General features: G+C 45.0%; 1 protein-coding gene across 1 annotated transcript in view; it reads right to left on the bottom strand.

Moving 5' to 3' along the window:
- Window positions 1-17,134, bottom strand: part of C2H4orf45 (chromosome 2 C4orf45 homolog) — a 35,573-nt gene extending 18,439 nt beyond the window's left edge. The window contains exons 1-2 of the mRNA XM_040419892.1: window positions 17,092-17,134; window positions 6,404-6,633 (exon numbers count right to left, since the gene is read on the bottom strand). Coding sequence (XP_040275826.1) covers window positions 6,404-6,633; window positions 17,092-17,134 — 273 coding nt within the window. The remainder of the gene's footprint in view (window positions 1-6,403; window positions 6,634-17,091) is intronic.
- Window positions 17,135-18,637: the final 1,503 nt, after the last annotated feature.

The following is an 18,637-nucleotide window of genomic DNA, read 5'->3' on the forward strand; positions in this document are numbered from 1 at the left end:
CTCTGGCATTCCTCACCTGGTACGTGAGTGATAACATCTTAAAGGGCCCTGTTACAGTACCTGCGCAAGCTGTAATTGGCGTCACAAACTAAAAACTATTAATATTGCGCCAGTGTGCATCTGTCCCAATCCGGCTTACTGCATATTTTGGCGTCACTGGGAACAGGATCGGATTGAATTGTGTGCCACCCCTGTCCAACAGAACCGGATCCAATTGTGTGTTAAAACGGACCGGATCGCATGTTTCACAGTACTGCAAGCGCTGCCGCTTGTGCAAAGACCCTGAAAAGTGACTTTATTACTTTCATTGCTGTGCCAGAAAGCGCTAAACGTGCGCTCCAGCATTCCAACAGTTAATTTGCCATATTCGTAAAATGGCGCTTCTTCTTCATGCCCAGAACCGGGAAAACACAGGAACGCCCTCTCAAGAGTGCAAAGATGCCTAATACGCCCCCCTAGAAGCGGGAAATCTAAAGCCTGCCCACCGAGGACTCTGTAATGCGAACCAAGGGAGTGCAGACTCCTCCCTCTGGGCTCAACCCTTACCTCATGCATGCACCATGACGGAAAAGAAGATGGCCGCCAACCCGGAAACCAAGATGGCCGCCGACGCCAAGCCTGCTCCTGCGAAGCACGCCGCCAACATAGTCGCCCAGGCTATGGACCAGCCTGCACCGCAGACGGCGATTGGACACCGCGATGACCACCAGGAGGCACCGGAACCGGCCGCCCCGGCCGCGACATCAGGTAGGAGCAGACGCGCTCCCTGAGGCCCAGGCCAGGTCTGTACCTGCCCCTGCACCGCTCCCAGAGGGTCTCGATACCTCCAACAGGCCTAGGCCTGCTCTACCAAGGACACTTACTGGTGCGGCGGAGGCGGCCGGAGCTCCCACTCCGCCACCCAGAACGGAAAGCCCCAGGCCAAGCCACCTTCACCCAGGGGTCCCGCTAGAGATAACCAGCCTCACTACCAAGGCAGTACCAGGAACTGCCACAAGAGGTCAGCAGAGCTCTATCACAGCAGCTGTAGCCACAAGCATCATGCCTCTAACTACTGCCATAATAGAGTCAGAGAAGGACTGCCCTGTGGACATTGTCATTGCCCCTAGAGACTTTCAACCGCTGCAACAACAGCGAAGAAGACTTCCAGTCCCTCCGGTAGGCAGCAGCAGGCCATCTGCCAGGCGGATTTTACCACTGTTGCCCCTGACTACTATAGCAGAGCCAGAAAAGAGCCAGTCTGTGACTATTATCACTGCCACTGCAGAAATCTCTGGGCCTACTACTATTACTGCTACTGTACAATCTGAACCCATCAAACAGGAGCACTGCCCTGATGTGTGTGAGGATAAGGAAGAATCCACTGATACTGCTCCATGTACTCCGGAATCACCACAGAATCCAGAACTTCTTGCTATGAAAGACAAAGAGTCTATCCTTTATTGCTGTCCTGAGAACCTGTCACCTGCCAGGAAAAAGCCAAGGCTTGCAGAGGATTCTGCAGAGAAAGGTGATCCTGCAATTCCAAGTTCTGCCACAGAAAGCCACCAGCAGATTGCAGATGAAGCTTCTGCAGGAATGACAGCTGCTGAGAGCACCCAGGTTAAAGAAGAACTTTTGCCTCCTCAAACATGGGATCCAGGAGGAAGATTTCCAGACTTTCCTGTAAGGAAAACTACCCACTGTAGCAATTAACCACTACCTTGTTTGGATTACAAGTGACTTATGCACTTTTTGTTCCTGTCCACTGTCAAGCTTTTCTAGAAAAAGGACTCAAGTGATATTTGAGCGTATTATTACACTGATATTTGCATAATGTTTTTGCACAAATTTTTCCAGTTACAGGTTATGCAACGTTTAAGATACAGTCAGGTCCATAAATATTGGGACACCGACACAATTCTAACATTTTGGGCTCTATACACCACCACAATGGATTTGAAATGAAACAAACTAGATGTGCTTTAAATGCAGACTGTCAGCTTTAATTTGAGGGTATTTACATCCAAATCAGGTGAACGGTGTAGGAATTACAACAGTTTGCATATGTGCCTCCCACTTGTTAAGGCACCAAAAGTAATGGGACAATTGGCTTCTCAGCTGTTCCATGGCAAGGTGTGTGTTATTCCCTCATTATCCCAATTACAATGAGCAGATAAAAGGTCCAGAGTTCATTTCAAGTGTGCTATTTGCATCTGGAATCTGTTGCTGTCAACTCTCAAGCTGAGATCCAAAGAGCTGTCACTATTAGTGAAGCAAGCCATCATTAGGCTGAAAAAAACAAAACAAACCCATCAGAGAGATAGCAAAAACATAAGGCGTGGCCAAAACAACAGTTTGGAACATTCTTAAAAAGAAGGAACGCACCGGTGAGCTCAGGAACACCAAAAGACCCGGAAGACCACGGAAAACAACTGTGGTGGATGACCGAAGAATTCTTTCCCTGGTGAAGAAAACACCCTTCACAACAGTTGGCCAGATCAAGAACACTCTCCAGGAGGTAGGTGTATGTGTGTCAAAGTCAACAATCAAGAGAAGACTTCACCAGAGTGAATACAGAGGGTTCACCACAAGATGTAAACCATTGGTGAGCCTCAAAAACAGGAAGGCCAGATTAGAGTTTGCCAAACGACATCTAAAAAAGCCTTCACAGTTCTAAAAAAAAAATCCTATAGACAGATGAGACCAAGATCAACTTGTACCAGAGTGATGGGAAGAGAAGAGTATGGAGAAGGAAAGGAACTGCTCATGATCCTAAGCATACCACCTCATCAGTGAAGCATGGTGGTGGTAGTGTCATGGCGTGGGCATGTATGGCTGCCAATGGAACTAGTTCTCTTGTATTTATTGATGATGTGACTGCTGACAAAAGCAGCAGGATGAATTCTGAAGTGTTTCGGGCAATATTATCTGCTCATATTCAGCCAAATGCTTCAGAACTCATTGGCTTGCGCTTCACAGTGCAGATAGACAATGACCCAAAGCATGCTGCAAAAGCAACCAAAGAGTTTTTTAAGGGAAAGAAGTGGAATGTTATGCAATGGCCAAGTCAATCACCTGACCTGAATCCGATTGAGCATGCATTTCACTTGCTGAAGACAAAACTGAAGGGAAAATGCCCCAAGAACAAGCAGGACGGCTTCACTTAAAGTAAGCAAGTATGTAACATCCTGAAGTATGTCACTAAACTTCTGTATCCCTGCTACAATAATGTCAGGTGTATATATGTATTGCCATCTTGTGTAATCTAACAATGCATTTTCCATTATATGTATTTTCTATGCCTGTTTCATATTATTGCTGTAATTTTCCATGTACACCAGCAGGTGGCAGCAATGTGTTTAGTTCAGTTTAGTATAGCTAGACTGGAATAGTTCACTCCACTGTTTAGCTCCCCCTCTTCTAGGAGCAGAAGTGGGCTGGTCCCACGCCCTGCAGCAAGGGAGGGAAGAAACCAGTTAGATCCAGTGTGTACCAGCCCCCCTCTTGGGGAAGGCTGTGTTAGCTGGAGCTCCCAGACACAGGGATCCCAACCTAGGATCCAGACCTCGGCTGAGGCCCAGGATCCCCCTTCCCAGCCTGAATTATCTACCTCAGTGCTGGTGGACAAGCAAGCAGCCACCTCCAGATCTCCAGGAAGCCATACCCTGCGAGCAGAACTGTCAGTGTTTAATCCAAAGACCAGGAGAAGCCAAATACCTCCTTCAGCTAGTCAGGCCCAAATCAAGCAGACCACAGACAGAGCAGAAGATAGATACCTGCCAGATCTACTAGGCATATGAATAGAAGAAGAATAGATATTGATTCCTGCCACATATTGCCAATACCTGCTGGGACCTAAAGGACTATTGCTGTAACTTGTATGGATTTATGCTGCACCCATTAAGTAAAGACGAGTTGGATTATATTTCCTGTCTGGATTGCATTCATTCCTCAATTACTCCTACTGACCACACTCAAATTTATTGCATGTGAGCCAGGATACATTCCTGACCTGGTACGTGAGCTATAACATCTTAAAGGGCCCTGTTACAGTACCTGCGCAAGCTGCAATTGGCGTCACAAATTAAAAACTATTAATATTGCGCCAGTGTGCATCTGTCCCAATCCGGCTTACTGCAGAAGCTCCTGCCCTGGACTATGTGAAGTCTGTAATCTGGATTAGGGCCCTCACCTACCATGTGCCATTTATAATAGGCTATTCTCTCTGCATCTCCTTTAGCTTCAATCTTGAGTAGTTATACCTACTTTACAACAGTCCAGTAGTATCTGTAAGCAGGAGCATGGTTGATATGTTTTTTAGCATCTTGACTGTTACTGGGTAGACTGTCATTTAGGCGGCTTTCACCCTAGAGCTTTCCCTAATCTCATGCCACCATTAGGATGCCCATGAGCGTATTGGATATCACCTTCTCTTACTTTGGCATCTCTGGAATGTCACTTCAAGTTAATGACATTTAATGTCCCGTCTGCCTTACATTCCTTTGCAGACTTGAACCTTATGTTGAAGGCCTGTGCATGACTTCTGGTGACTCCTTTGTTGTCTATGGTTGTGCACTTTTATGAGTCCTGACCTATGTTGCTGGTTTATGGCTCTTCAGTATATTGATTTTAGAACTGATGAATTTACTGTTATCAGTTTAGATGTGTAATAGTCCAGAGTGGGGGCATTACTATTGTTCCACTGATTTATTGTATTTCACATCATTTTGATATAATCTTAATGTATGACATGCTGTGTAACTGGTTTACCAGCAGGTGGAGTATGACTGGCAGTGCTCTGTGCCAGGACTGGAACTTACCATTCCATTCCTTCCCCCCTTTGGTAGAAGTGGGTTAGGCCGACGTCCTGCCAAAGGTGGGGGCTGAGAGGGTTAGTCAGTTGAGAGGAGAATGGGGCGGTGAGGGGATGTGTTTTCCCCTTCTCCTGCCGAAGGAGTAGGGGAACAGCTTGTAGAGCACCCACTCCTCACAATATTCAGCCCTTGTGGACAACGTATTTAAATAGAGGAAAAATAGGCCAAGGACACCCTCATCATCAAGCCATTTGCAGGCCAGTGTCAGCTAAGAACAGAAAGCAGCATCAAATTAGCTTGTCACCATACATTTCTCTGCTGGTGCCAGAAAGAGAATTTGCACTAAAGTTTGCTGTAACCAAGAAAGAACTTTATAACGTTTCCAAGTCTGGTCTCATTTGTCCGGACCCGGATTTATACTTGACCGCTGGTCCTATCTGAACTACCATCACCAGCTTCTCATCTAACTGGGCCTTTTCATTCCTCACACTCCATTGTGATCGGCAGATGATGTTTGAGCCCGGTTGCGTAAGCCCTACTACACAAAAAGTGAATTCAAAATCCACATTATCCTTGATCACCTAGCTAGATTTGGAGAACATTGCCCCAGTCGGATATTTGCTTTCCTTGTCAGGTTTTCACTGATAGAATATACATTTGGACTTTTGAGCAAGATCAGTAAATAACCATACATATACTGTACATATTAATTCTCAGACCATTTACATATTTGCAATTCAGCAAAGCAAAAAGGTAAATTTAGATTTCCTTATCAGAAAATGGCTTCTTTCTTAAAAAAAAAAAAAAATGGGTCAAATAATCAGTGTGACCCAGGGGCGGACTGGCCATAGACTCTACAGGGAAATTGCCTGGTGGGCCAATGCCAAAGAGGCCACCCAAGCAATCCTCACACTACTAGCCAGGTACATAAAAATCTGATGTCTCAACATTAATCAATGCTAGGAGCATCAGGTACTTGTGCCCCTAGCCTTCAGCCGCAGATGACCTCCCAAATTCAAGTCATCAGGATGGTGATACAGTTGAACCCTGCAGAGGGGACATCAGTATTTTGTGCTGCACATTTGGTTCTGCTGGGGTAGTATTTTTTGGTGAACTATGGTACTGCCAGCCACATCTACTTCTGTTTTCCCTGCCTAGTTGTGTTGCCGCAATTTCGTTCAGTTTGGACCCGCCTATAACATGGAGCCACTTTTAGGTATTTTTTCAGGGCCACTTTAATTTCTCAGTCCGACCCTGGCGTGACCGTTCACACATAACAATTAGCTCTATGAGCCTTACATTCCTGCTCAAATTATAGAGTAAATTACAATGTGTCAGCAGTGCCTAAAACCACTAAATTTAGAAATGTTCCTCCTAGATGTCAATAACCAATACCTAGGGAGACTAATCTGAATGCAGTGGCTGATAAAAGTAGATAAAGCAGACAGACTGGAAAAGATACAGACAGATCATGAGAGGATAGGATTTTCTGGAATAAGCCTTTAAGTACCGTTGCTGAATTTTAGTCATGTTTTGATGTGTATGAAGGGTGTTTATTATAAGCCAATGGCCGCAGTGCATTCCTGTGGTAGTCCCGCCATACATACCTTGATCTGATGATTACTACATATCTGACTTCTGTTTAGGAAGCTGAACTCAGACACTCCCCAGCCTATTCCACCTACGTAACAGTCTTTAGGCAGCGGGGCAGGAGTGCTTGGTGCAGGCCGACACAGATACTCCACATCACTGGTGTTTTCAGCAGATGGCATCCCTTCTCCAATATATCTGGTGCAATCAGGAGGTTTTGGCCTGTAATCTGTCTTATAGTCAGGGCCTACAGAGGACAGAATGATTCTATGTTAAGTAACCATGCTGTAAGTTTCCACATGAACTTAGGTCATACATTGTATATAGGGACATAGTAAAGTTGATCAAAGACATGAGGCTAAGTTCACACCACTACTATTGATTTACATTGTTCTGCTCTGTTAGAGGAGTAGAACAACAAAAATAAAGTATAATAAAGTGTCAGATTTGGAACATAACTGACACAAAATAAGCCTTATTGAGTATAAGGGGGTCTGTCCAGAAGACCGCTTTTTCTAATGTATGCAGGACCTTTTCTCCTCTGTTCTTGATGGGATTTGAATGAAGGCCTCAAATGTAACCTTCAATGCAGATGTGAACAAGTGAATTCAACCTATTAACCCGGGGAGGTATATCAACCCCATTGAGAAATTAGCCAGTTGTTTAGTGGTACGCATATAGGGAGAATCCTCTTAATGAAGTTGAGAGGACATTTCTCCACATGGCTGGCTATTTTCAGAGTAAAACAATGTGGTACCCTTTGTTGTGACAGCATCTACTGGCAGGTTTCCTTCAAATATTATTGTCCAGTGTGAATGAGGCAGTAATGCTTACATTTAAGATTAGTGTTCCTTATGTCCCTGTAAAGGCCCCCATACACATTAAACTTTTTGACCTAACCTGCTGTTTTTGGCAGACAATCTAATGTACAATATTTGGGGTTTTTTCGACTCTCCCCCAACAGATGACGTTGGAGGAGAGAAGGGTCGGACATGTTATAGGGGTTGTCTCACTTTAGCATTTTTCATGTAGAGGAAGTTAAAACAAGACACTTACTAATGTATTTCTATTTTCCATATTGCTTCCTTTGCTGGCTAGATTCATTTTTTCCATCACATTATACACTGCCTGTTTCCATAGTTATGACCACCCTGCAATCCATTAGTGGTGGTCGTGCTTACACACTGTAGGAAAAAGCGTCAGCCTCACTGGTGGCCAGGACTGTGGTAGCGCACATAGGTTAGCGTTTTTTGCCATAATGTGCAAGCACGACCACCACTGCTGTATTGCAGGGTGGTCGTAACCATGGAAATGAGCACTGTATTATGCAATGGAAAAATGAATGAAGTCAGCAAAAGAGGCAATATGGACAATCACAATACATTAGTAAGTTCCTTGTATTAACTATCTCTACATCATAAATACCATTTGCTGAAGTGATACAACCCCATTAAATTTCAATGCCAGATTCTTTTGCCGCAAGAGATGGCTCTGGTCCGAACGAACATTCAGCAGACAGATATTGGAGGTGTATGGACACCTTTATGAAAAGGTTCATTGAAGTGAGTCAGATATCTTAACCGCCTCCGGACCGCCTAACGCAGGATCGCGTTCTGGAGGCGGCAGCCTGGCGCAGAGTCACGCATATATGCGTCATCTCGCGAGACGCAAGATTTCCTGTGAAAGCGCGCACACAGGCGCGCGCGTTCACAGGATCGGAAGGTAAGCGAGTGGATCTCCAGCCTGCCAGCGGCGATCGTTCGCTGGCAGGCTGGAGATGCGATTTTTTTTAACCCCTAACAGGTATATTAGACGCTGTTTTGATAACAGCGTCTAATATACCTGCTACCTGGTCCTCTGGTGGTCCCCTTTGCTTGGATTGACCACCAGAGGACACAGGCAGCTCAGTAATAAGTAGCACCAAACACCACTACACTACACCCCCCCTGTCACTTATTAACCCCTTATTAACCCCTTATTAACCCCTGATCACCCCATATAGACTCCCTGATCACCCCCCTGTCATTGATCACCCCCCTGTCATTGATCACCCCCTTGTAAGGCTCCATTCAGACGTCCGTATGTTTTTCACGGATCCACGGATACATGGATCGGATCCGCAAAACACATACAGACGTCTGAATGGAGCCTTACAGGGGGGTGATCAATGACAGGGGGGTGATCACCATATAGACTCCCTGATCACCCCCCTGTCATTGATCACCCCCCCTGTCATTGATCACCCCCCTGTAAGGCTCCATTCAGACGTCCGTATGTTTTTTACGGATCCACGGATACATGGATCGGATCCGCAAAACACATACGGACATCTGAATGGAGCCTTACAGGGGGGTGATCAATGACAGGGGGGTGATCACCCCATATAGACTCCCTGATCACCCCCCTGTCATTGATCACCCCCTTGTCATTGATCACCCCCCTATAAGGCTCCATTCAGACGTCCGTATGTTTTTTACGGATCCACGGATACATGGATCGGATCCGCAAAACACATACGGACATCTGAATGGAGCCTTACAGGGGGGTGATCAATGACAGGGGCGTGATCACCCCATATAGACTCCCTGATCACCCCCCTGTCATTGATCACCCCCCTGTCATTGATCACCCCCCTGTAAGGCTCCATTCAGACGTCCGTATGTTTTTTACGGATCCACGGATACATGGATCGGATCCGCAAAACACATACGGACATCTGAATGGAGCCTTACAGGGGGGTGATCAATGACAGGGGGGTGATCACCCCATATAGACTCCCTGATCACCCCCCTGTCATTGATCACCCCCCTGTCATTGATCACCCCCCTGTAAGGCTCCATTCAGACTTTTTTTGGCCCAAGTTAGCGGAAATTGTTTTTTTTTTTTGGTTTTTTTTCTTACAAAGTCTCATATTCCACTAACTTGTGTAAAGAAATAAAATCTCACATGAACTCACCATACCCCTCACGGAATCCAAATGCGTAAATTTTTTTTGACATTTATATTCCAGACTTCTTCTCACGCTTTAGGGCCCCTAAAATGCCAGGGCAGTATAAATACCCAACATGTGACCCCATTTCGGAAAGAAGACACCCCAAGGTATTCCGTGAGGGGCATATTGAGTCCATGAAAGATTGAAATTTTTGTCCCAAGTTAGCGGAAAGGGAGACTTTGTGAGAAAAAAAAACAAAAAAACAATTTCCGCTAACTTGTGCAAAAAAAAAAAAAATTTCTATGAACTCGCCATGCCCCTCATTGAATACCTTGGGGTGTCTTCTTTCCAAAATGGGGTCACATGTGGGGTATTTATACTGCCCTGGCATTTTAGGGGCCCTAAAGCGTGAGAAGAAGTCTGGGATTCAAATGTCTAAAAAGGCCCTCATAAAAGGAATTTGGGCCCCTTTGCGCATCTAGGCTGCAAAAAAGTGTCACACATGTGGTATCGCCGTACTCAGGAGAAGTTGGGCAATTTGTTTTGGGGTGTCATTTTACATATATCCATGCTGGGTGAGATAAATATCTTGGTCAAATGCCAACTTTGTATAAAAAAATGGGAAAAGTTGTCTTTTGCCGAGATATTTCTCTCACCCAGCATGGGTATATGTAAAATGACACCCCAAAACACATTGCCCAACTTCTCCTGAGTACGGCGATACCACATGTGTGACACTTTTTTGCAGCCTAGGTGGGCAAAGGGGCCCACATTCCAAAGAGCACCTTTAGGATTTCACAGGTCATTTTTTACACATTTTGATTTCAAAATACTTCCCACACATTAGGGCCCCTAAATTGCCAGGGCAGTATAACTACCCCACAAGTGACCCCATTTTGGAAAGAAGACACCCCAAGGTATTCCGTGAGGGGCATGGCGACTTCCTAGAATTTTTTGTCACAAGTTAGCGGAAAATTATGATTTTTTTTCTTACAAAGTCTCATATTCCACTAACTTGTGACAAAAAATAAAAACTTCCATGAACTCACTATGCCCATCACGAAATACCTTGGGGTGTCTTCTTTCCAAAATGGGGTCACTTGTGGGGTAGTTATACTGCCCTGGCATTCTAGGTGCCCTAATGTGTGGTAAGTAGTTTGAAATCAAAATGTGTAAAAAATGACCTGTGAAATCCTGAAGGTGCTCTTTGGAATGTGGGCCCCTTTGTCCACCTAGGCTGTAAAAAAGTGTCACACATGTGGTATCGCCGTACTCAGGAGAAGTTGGGTAATGTGTTTTGGGGTGTCATTTTACATATACCCATGCTGGGTGAGATAAATATCTTGGTCAAATGCCAACTTTGTATAAAAAAAGGGAAAAGTTGTCTTTTGCCGAGATATTTCTCTTACCCAGCATGGGTATATGTAAAATGACACCCCAAAACACATTGCCCAACTTCTCCTGAGTACGGCGATACCACATGTGTGACACTTTTTTGCAGCCTAGGTGGGCAAAGGGGCCCACATTCCAAAGAGCACCTTTAGGATTTCACAGGTCATTTTTTACACATTTTGATTTCAAAATACTTCCCACACATTAGGGCCCCTAAATTGCCAGGGAAGTATAACTACACCACAAGTGACCCCATTTTGGAAAGAAGACACCCCAAGGTATTCTGTGAGGGGCATGGTGAGTTCTTAGAATTTTTTATTTTTTGTCACAAGTTAGCGGAAAATGATGATTTTTTTTTTTTTTTTTTCTTACAAAGTCTCATATTCCACTAACTTGTGACAAAAAATAAAAACTTCCATGAACTCACTATGCCCATCACGAAATACCTTGGGGTGTCTTCTTTCCAAAATGGGGTCACTTGTGGGGTAGTTATACTGCCCTGGCATTCTAGGGGCCCTAATGTGTGGTAAGTAGTTTGAAATCAAAATGTGTAAAAAATGACCTGTGAAATCCTAAAGGTGCTCTTTGGAATGTGGGCCCCTTTGCCCACCTAGGCTGCAAAAAAGTGTCACACATGTGGTATCGCCGTACTCAGGAGAAGTTGGGCAATGTGTTTTGGGGTGTCATTTTACATATACCCATGCTGGGTGAGATAAATATCTTGGTCAAATGCCAACTTTGTATAAAAAAATGGGAAAAGTTGTCTTTTGCCGAGATATTTCTCTCACCCAGCATGGGTATATGTAAAATGACACCCCAAAACACATTGCCCAACTTCTCCTGAGTACGGCGATACCACATGTGTGACACTTTTTTGCAGCCTAGGTGGGCAAAGGGGCCCACATTCCAAAGAGCACCTTTAGGATTTCACAGATCATTTTTTACACATTTTGATTTCAAAATACTTCCCACACATTAGGGCCCCTAAATTGCCAGGGCAGTATAACTACCCCACAAGTGACCCCATTTTGGAAAGAAGACACCCCAAGGTATTCTGTGAGGGGCATGGCGAGTTCCTAGAATTTTTTATTTTTTTATTTTTTGTCACAAGTTAGTGGAATATGAGACTTTGTAAGGGAAAAAAAAAAATCATAATTTTCCGTTAACTTGTGACAAAAAATAAAAAGTTCTATGAACTCACTATGCCCATCAGCGAATACCTTAGGGCAGTGTTTCCCAACCAGTGTGCCTCCAGCTGTTGCAAAACTACAACTCCCAGCATGCCCGGACAGCCTTTGGCTGTGCGGGCATGCTGTGAGTTGTAGTTTTGCAACAGCTGGAGGCACACTGGTTGGGAAACACTGCCTTAGGGTGTCTACTTTCCGAAATGGGGTCATTTGTGGGGTGTTTGTACTGTCTGGGCATTGTAGAACCTCAGGAAACATGACAGGTGCTCAGAAAGTCAAAGCTGCTTCAAAAAGCAGAAATTCACATTTTTGTACCATAGTTTGTAAACGCTATAACTTTTACCCAAACCATTTTTTTTACCCAAACATTTTTTTTTAACAAAGACATGTAGAACAATAAATTTAGAGAAAAATTTATATATGGATGTCGTTTTTTTTCCAAAATTTTACAACTGAAAGTGAAAAATGTCATTTTTTTGCAAAAAAATTGTTAAATTTCGATAAATAACAAAAAAAGTAAAAATGTCAGCAGCAATGAAATACCACCAAATGAAAGCTGTATTAGTGAGAAGAAAAGGAGGTAAAATTCATTTGGGTGGTAAGTTGCATGACCGAGCAATAAACGGTGAAAGTAGTGTAGTGCAGAAGTGTAAAAAGTGGTCTGGTCATTAAGGGTGTTTAAGCTAGGGGGTCTGAGGTGGTTAAAGTGCATGCCTTGGAGCACTTGAGATGGTCTGAGGAGACAGAATGGATGTTCCACAGTGATATTTTTCCACTGTGGTTTTTGGCACAATTACATGAGTTGCAAAGGGTAATATCAATGGGGAGGATCTGTAGCATAAATTGACATGCTGCGGATTTAGAATCTGCACTGCAGGTCAATTTCCACTGCAGATTTTTCTAAAACCTTTGTAAATCCCATGGCAGAAAACTGGCAGTGAAACCACCACATATGAACATTCCCTTGAAGTTAGAAAATTGAATATACAACTATTGTGAGCCGATGAATATTTGTGCTAAAATGTTCTGGCTTTCATGTTATAAAACTGTCTAAAACATGGAGGCCACGACCACTTTTACCAGCACACAAGTGGTGAGTGCCAAGGAAAGTCACTTTTTTTTGCCTTGACTAGCAACCTTTTTGCCAGTTTATGCCAAACGCTGGCATAGTACAGGTGGGCCTAAGTGGGTTTCTCTTGGCTGAATGGTTGTATCCTGTCCTGTGAATTCCTATTTACATATTATTATTAATAATCTTTTAAACCTTTACATTGATTGTGTTGGTATAAAAAGTTGGTAAATATTAGATGCCTTGGAAATGATTTGATGAGGGCTAACGTTGCTTAGCTACATATACATCAATGGTTTTGTGCTCCATAAATCAATAGAGACCACATGTAGCAGACTGAACGTTTTACTGTTTTATATCTACTGTATATAGAAACTCCTATTCATGATGGACTTTCCCTTTAAATAAGGATCTTCAAATATGTAAAGCAAACTAGTCATTCGGGCATTCAACAGAAAGTTAAAGGGGTTCTCCAGACTTTGATATTGATTAGGTCATCAATGTTTGATCAGTAGAGGTCCAACCTTTGAGACCCAATGATTAGCATAATGAAGGGTGGTAATTCTTCATTGTTTACAAAGGCACAGCTAGTTATGGGGTCATTTATCAAACTGGTGTAAAGTAGAACTGGCTTAGTTGCCCATAGCAACCAATCAGATTCCACCTTTAATTTTCCAAAGGAGCTGTCAAAGATGAAAGGACGAATCTGATTGGTTACTATGGGCAATTAAAAGGAATCTGTCACCTGGTTTGAGCGTATTAAAGTGTTACTACTGCCATGTACAATACAATACCTTATTTCTTGCTGTAGTCTTCATTTTTTGTTTCATGGTTTCATAAAATCCCCTTTTTCTGTTATGCAAATGAGTGTCCAAGGTGCCCAGAGGGGCGTTATTATCCTTCTCTGGAGCCCAGTAACTCCCCCGTACAGTGCCCAGCCCGCCTTCCTTTAGAGCCCAAGCACGCCTCTTCCAGCATAAGTAACTGCCCACACCGAACTCTTTGCCGCCACCCCATCCGCTACGTCATTATTTGGATGTAACTACGCCCACAGATTCCTTGTGTCCGCTCGTGAAATCTCATGCAGGCGCAGTACCGTGGACTGCCTGCGCGATGTAGAAGCTCCTGAGGGCAACAGCTTCAAATGTGTCACTGGGCTCGGCGCATGCCCAGTGACACATTTTAAGCTGTTGCCCTCAGGAGCTTCTACATCGCGCAGGCGCAGGCAGTCCACGGTACTGCGCCTGCGTGAGATTTCACCGAGCAGACGCAAGGAATCTGTGGGCATAGTTACATCCAAATAATGACATAGCGGATGGGGGTGGCGGAAAGATTGGCATCCGTGTCCGTGATCCGTGGCCGTAGGTTAGTTTTTATACAGACGGATCCGAAGATCCGTCTGCATAAAGCTTTTTCAAAGCTGAGTTTTCACTTCGTGAAAACTCAGAACCGACAGTATATTCTAACACAGAAGCGTTCCCATGGTGATGGGGACGCTTCTAGTTAGAATACACTACAAACTGTGTACAAGACTGCCCCCTGCTGCCTGGCAGCACCCGATCTCTTACAGGGGGCTGTGATCAGCACAATTAACCCCTTCAGGTGCGGCACCTGAAAGGGTTAATTGTACTATCATATCCCCCTGTAAGAGATCAGGGCTGCCAGGCAGCAGGGGGCAGCCCCCCCCCCCCCTCCCCAGTTTGAATATCATTGATGGCCAGTGCGGCCCCCCCCTCCCTCTATTGTAATAATTCGTTGGTGGCACAGTGTGCGCCCCCCCCCCTCCCTCCCTCTATTGTAATAATTCGTTGGTGGCACAGTGTGCGCCCCCCATCGGCCCCCCCTCCCTCTATAGCATTAACAACATTGGTGGCCAGTGTGCGGCCTCCCATCTCCCCCCCCCCCCATCATTGGTGGCAGCGGAGTTCCGATCGGAGTCCCAGTTTAATCGCTGGGGCTCCGATCGGTAACCATGGCAACCAGGACGCTACTACAGTCCTGGTTGCCATGGTTACTTAGCAATAGTACAATAGTAGAAGATTCATACTTACCTGCTGCTGCGATGTTCGTGTCCGGCCGGGAGCTCCACCTACTGGTAAGTGACAGGTCTGTGCGGCGCATTGCTAAATGAACTGTCACTTCCCAGTAGGAGGAGCTCCCGGCCGGTCACAGACATCGCAGCTCCCAGGTAAGTATGAATCTTTTACTATTGTACTATTGCTAGTAACCCGCTGCCACCAATGATCGGGGGGGGGGGGGGGGGGGGAGAGATGGGAGGCCGCACACTGGCCACCAATGTTGTTAATGCTATAGAGGGAGGGGGGGCCGATGGGGGGCGCACACTGTGCCACCAACGATTTATTACAATAGAGGGAGGAAGGGGGGGGCGCACACTGTGCCACCAACGATTTATTACAATAGAGGGAGGAAGGGGGGGGGCGCACACTGTGCCACCAACGATTTATTACAATAGAGGGAGGAAGGGGGGGGGGCGCACACTGTGCCACCAACGATTTATTACAATAGAGGGAAGAAGGGGGGGGGGCGCACACTGTGCCACCAACGAATTATTACAATAGAGGGAGGAAGGGGGGGGGGGCGCACACTGTGCCACCAACGATTTATTACAATAGAGGAAGGAAGGGGGGGGGGCACACACTGTGCCACCAACGAATTATTACAATAGAGGGAGGAAGGGGGGGGGCCGCACTGGCCACCAATGATATTCAAACTGGGGAGGGGGGGGGGGGGTCTGCCCCCTGCTGCCTGGCAGCCCTGATCTCTTACAGGGGGATATGATAGTACAATTAACCCCTTCAGGTGCGGCACCTGAGGGGTTAATTGTGCTGATCACGGCCCCCTGTAAGAGATCGGGTGCTGCCAGGCAGCAGGGGGCAGTCATGTACACAGTTTGTAGTATATTCTAACTAGAAGCGTCCCCATCACCATGGGAACGCCTCTGTGTTAGAATATACTGTCGGAAATGAGGTTTCACGATCTAACTCATATCCGACAGTATATTCTAACATAGAGGCGTTCCCATGGTGATGGGGACGCTTCAAGTTAAAATATACCATCGGATTGGAGAAAACTCCGATCCGATGGTATAAAAGGGACTCCAGACTTTACATTGAAAGTCAATGGGGACGGATCCGTTTGAAATGGCACCATATTGTGTCAACGTCAAACGGATCCGTCCCCATTGACTTGCATTGTAATTCAGGACGGATCCGTTTGGCTCCGCACGGCCAGGCGGAAACCAAAACGACTTTTTTTTCATGTCCGTGGATCCTCCAAAAATCAAGGAAGACCCACGGACGAAAAAACGGTCACGGATCACGGAAAAACGGGACCCGTTTTTGCGGACCGCAAAAAAATACGTTCGTGTGCAGGAGGCCTTACTGGGCTCCAGAGAAGGATAATAACGCCCCTCTGGGCACCTTGGACACTCATTTGCATAACAGAAAAAGGGGATTTTATGAAACCATGAAACAAAAAATGAAGACTACAGCAAGAAATAAGGTATTTTATTGTACATGGCAGTAGTAACACTTTAATACGCTCAAACCAGGTGACAGATTCCCTTTAAGCCAGTTCTATCGTACCACGGTTGTGCTGTATGTAATCTGTCAAAATCCAGTTCTATCTGTACATGACTGTAATTTACAAGTGTTTTACCTGTGGTGAAGAGTGAGATTTAAAAAAAATATTTTACACTGCTCTCGTCATTTTAGAAAAGTGGGTGGGAAAGCCGCATGGCTGGCTATGCTAATTAGGTGCATGTCAGATTTATCAACTATGACTATTTACGAAGTTCCCAAAAAAGCACACTGTTACTCCAGTTGGGGGAAGGGGAGGGGGGGGGGGATTGGGGCATAGAAAACAGAGTAACATCTTTAGCCAAAAGTGTTATGTTTAAAGATGTGTCAAATATATCAAATGTGCGACATTTGACAAATCTGATAAATGTTACAGCATCGCAGACTCAAAAAAAACTGACTTCAAAAAAAGACATACATGGTAAATAGATAATAGATAGATAATAGATAGATGATAGATAGTAGATAGATAATATTACATTAGGTTGCTGATGAATGAGAGGCAGACCCGTCTCATGCACATTACCTGTGTACAGCATCCTCTTTCCTGTCAGCCGGTAGCAGGACATGGGGGTTGAGGGCCGACCATTATGTACTGGATGCATTCTCTGTCTGTGGACAGCCTAACAGTAACCCTATATGAATGGGTGAAGCCTGATCGGCCGGCACTCACTGAGCAGTGTAATAGGAGTCTCATATCTTTGTCCATTGACCAAACAATGTTTCTCCAGCAACAAAGTCACCAGGACAACCAGCGAGATGACAATGGTAGTGGATAATACTGAAAGTGGTCCTATGGGAAGAGCTTCACCTCACAGATAGTCACAATACATCAAACAAGTGTCAGATATCATTTCCAATGCACCATTATCATGCCTGTAATTAAATAATGAATCTTGATTACTTCTATGCAGTGTCTGTCATAGGTAATCAGCTACATCGTGTTCGCCAACAGAATTAGAGACATTTAGATGCAGCCCCTGGGACCACCTGAAAGACCCAGGAAATACAAACTCTCTACTTTGGGGTTAATTTGCACAAACTCCATCGGGACTGTTTGCGACTATATTACAAGAAAATGGCTGAATGGACTGCAGTTTATTCTTTCAATGACGGCGCACTGGGCCATGGTCAATAGGTTTATGATATGGTCAGGGCTTCCAACTGGAATATCTGAACACCATACAGTAAAATTCCCAGGTCCATCCTCCATTTGGTAACCTGTTATGTACATGCTGATCACATAATCACTAGAAGAAGGGAAGACGATTGAAAAAAAAAATAATTGTAATATCTGCTTCTCAGAGGAAAGGAAGAGGGAATAACATCTTAGATATTTGGTGGGTTGGGAAAGGGACAGAAGACTAAATGTTACCTGTGAAATGAATGGTCCCCTATTAATGATCAGCCCCCTTCATTTAGCATAGACATAAAGGCTGTATTACATGCAGCGATCATGCAGGTGATTGTCAGGAAGAAAGCGTTCCTTCCAGGCAATCGCCTGCTCGTCAGCAGAGGAGATCGCTGCTATTACATGCAGTAATCTCCTCCTCAGTGTGGGGAGGAGGCAGCAATCACTTATGCCATCCCTCGTCCCCATACTGACTAGTTGTTTGCCGGCAGCAGCTCATAAACAATTTTTTAATCTGTTGAAAGATTCAAATTTTCCAATAATCGGCTAATCAGTGGCAGTATTACACTGCCAGATCATCGCTAACGAGCTTTCCTGCGAAAGCTCGTTCCCAACAATCTTCCTGTGTGCAGCGATCAGTCACTGTTAAAGGGGTATTCTGGTTGTTAGAAGTTATCTCCTGTTCACAGATTAGGGGATAATTATTAGATCGCTGGGACCCCCACCAAACACAAGAACAGTGGCCCGTACCACCTGCAGCCACCTCAAATGAACAAAGCGGTCGGTGGCAAATGCATGTGGCCGCTCTATTCATTTATATGGGAGTTCCAGAGATAGTCCAGTACAGTGCTCGTCTACCCCTGGAATTCCCATAGAAATGAATGGAGTGGCCTCACACATGCCTGACCAGCTGCTCCATTCATTTCAGAGGGTCTGCAGG

The sequence above is a fragment of the Bufo bufo genome, chromosome 2 (genome assembly GCF_905171765.1).
Source record: "Bufo bufo chromosome 2, aBufBuf1.1, whole genome shotgun sequence".
Lineage (NCBI taxonomy): Eukaryota > Metazoa > Chordata > Amphibia > Anura > Bufonidae > Bufo > Bufo bufo.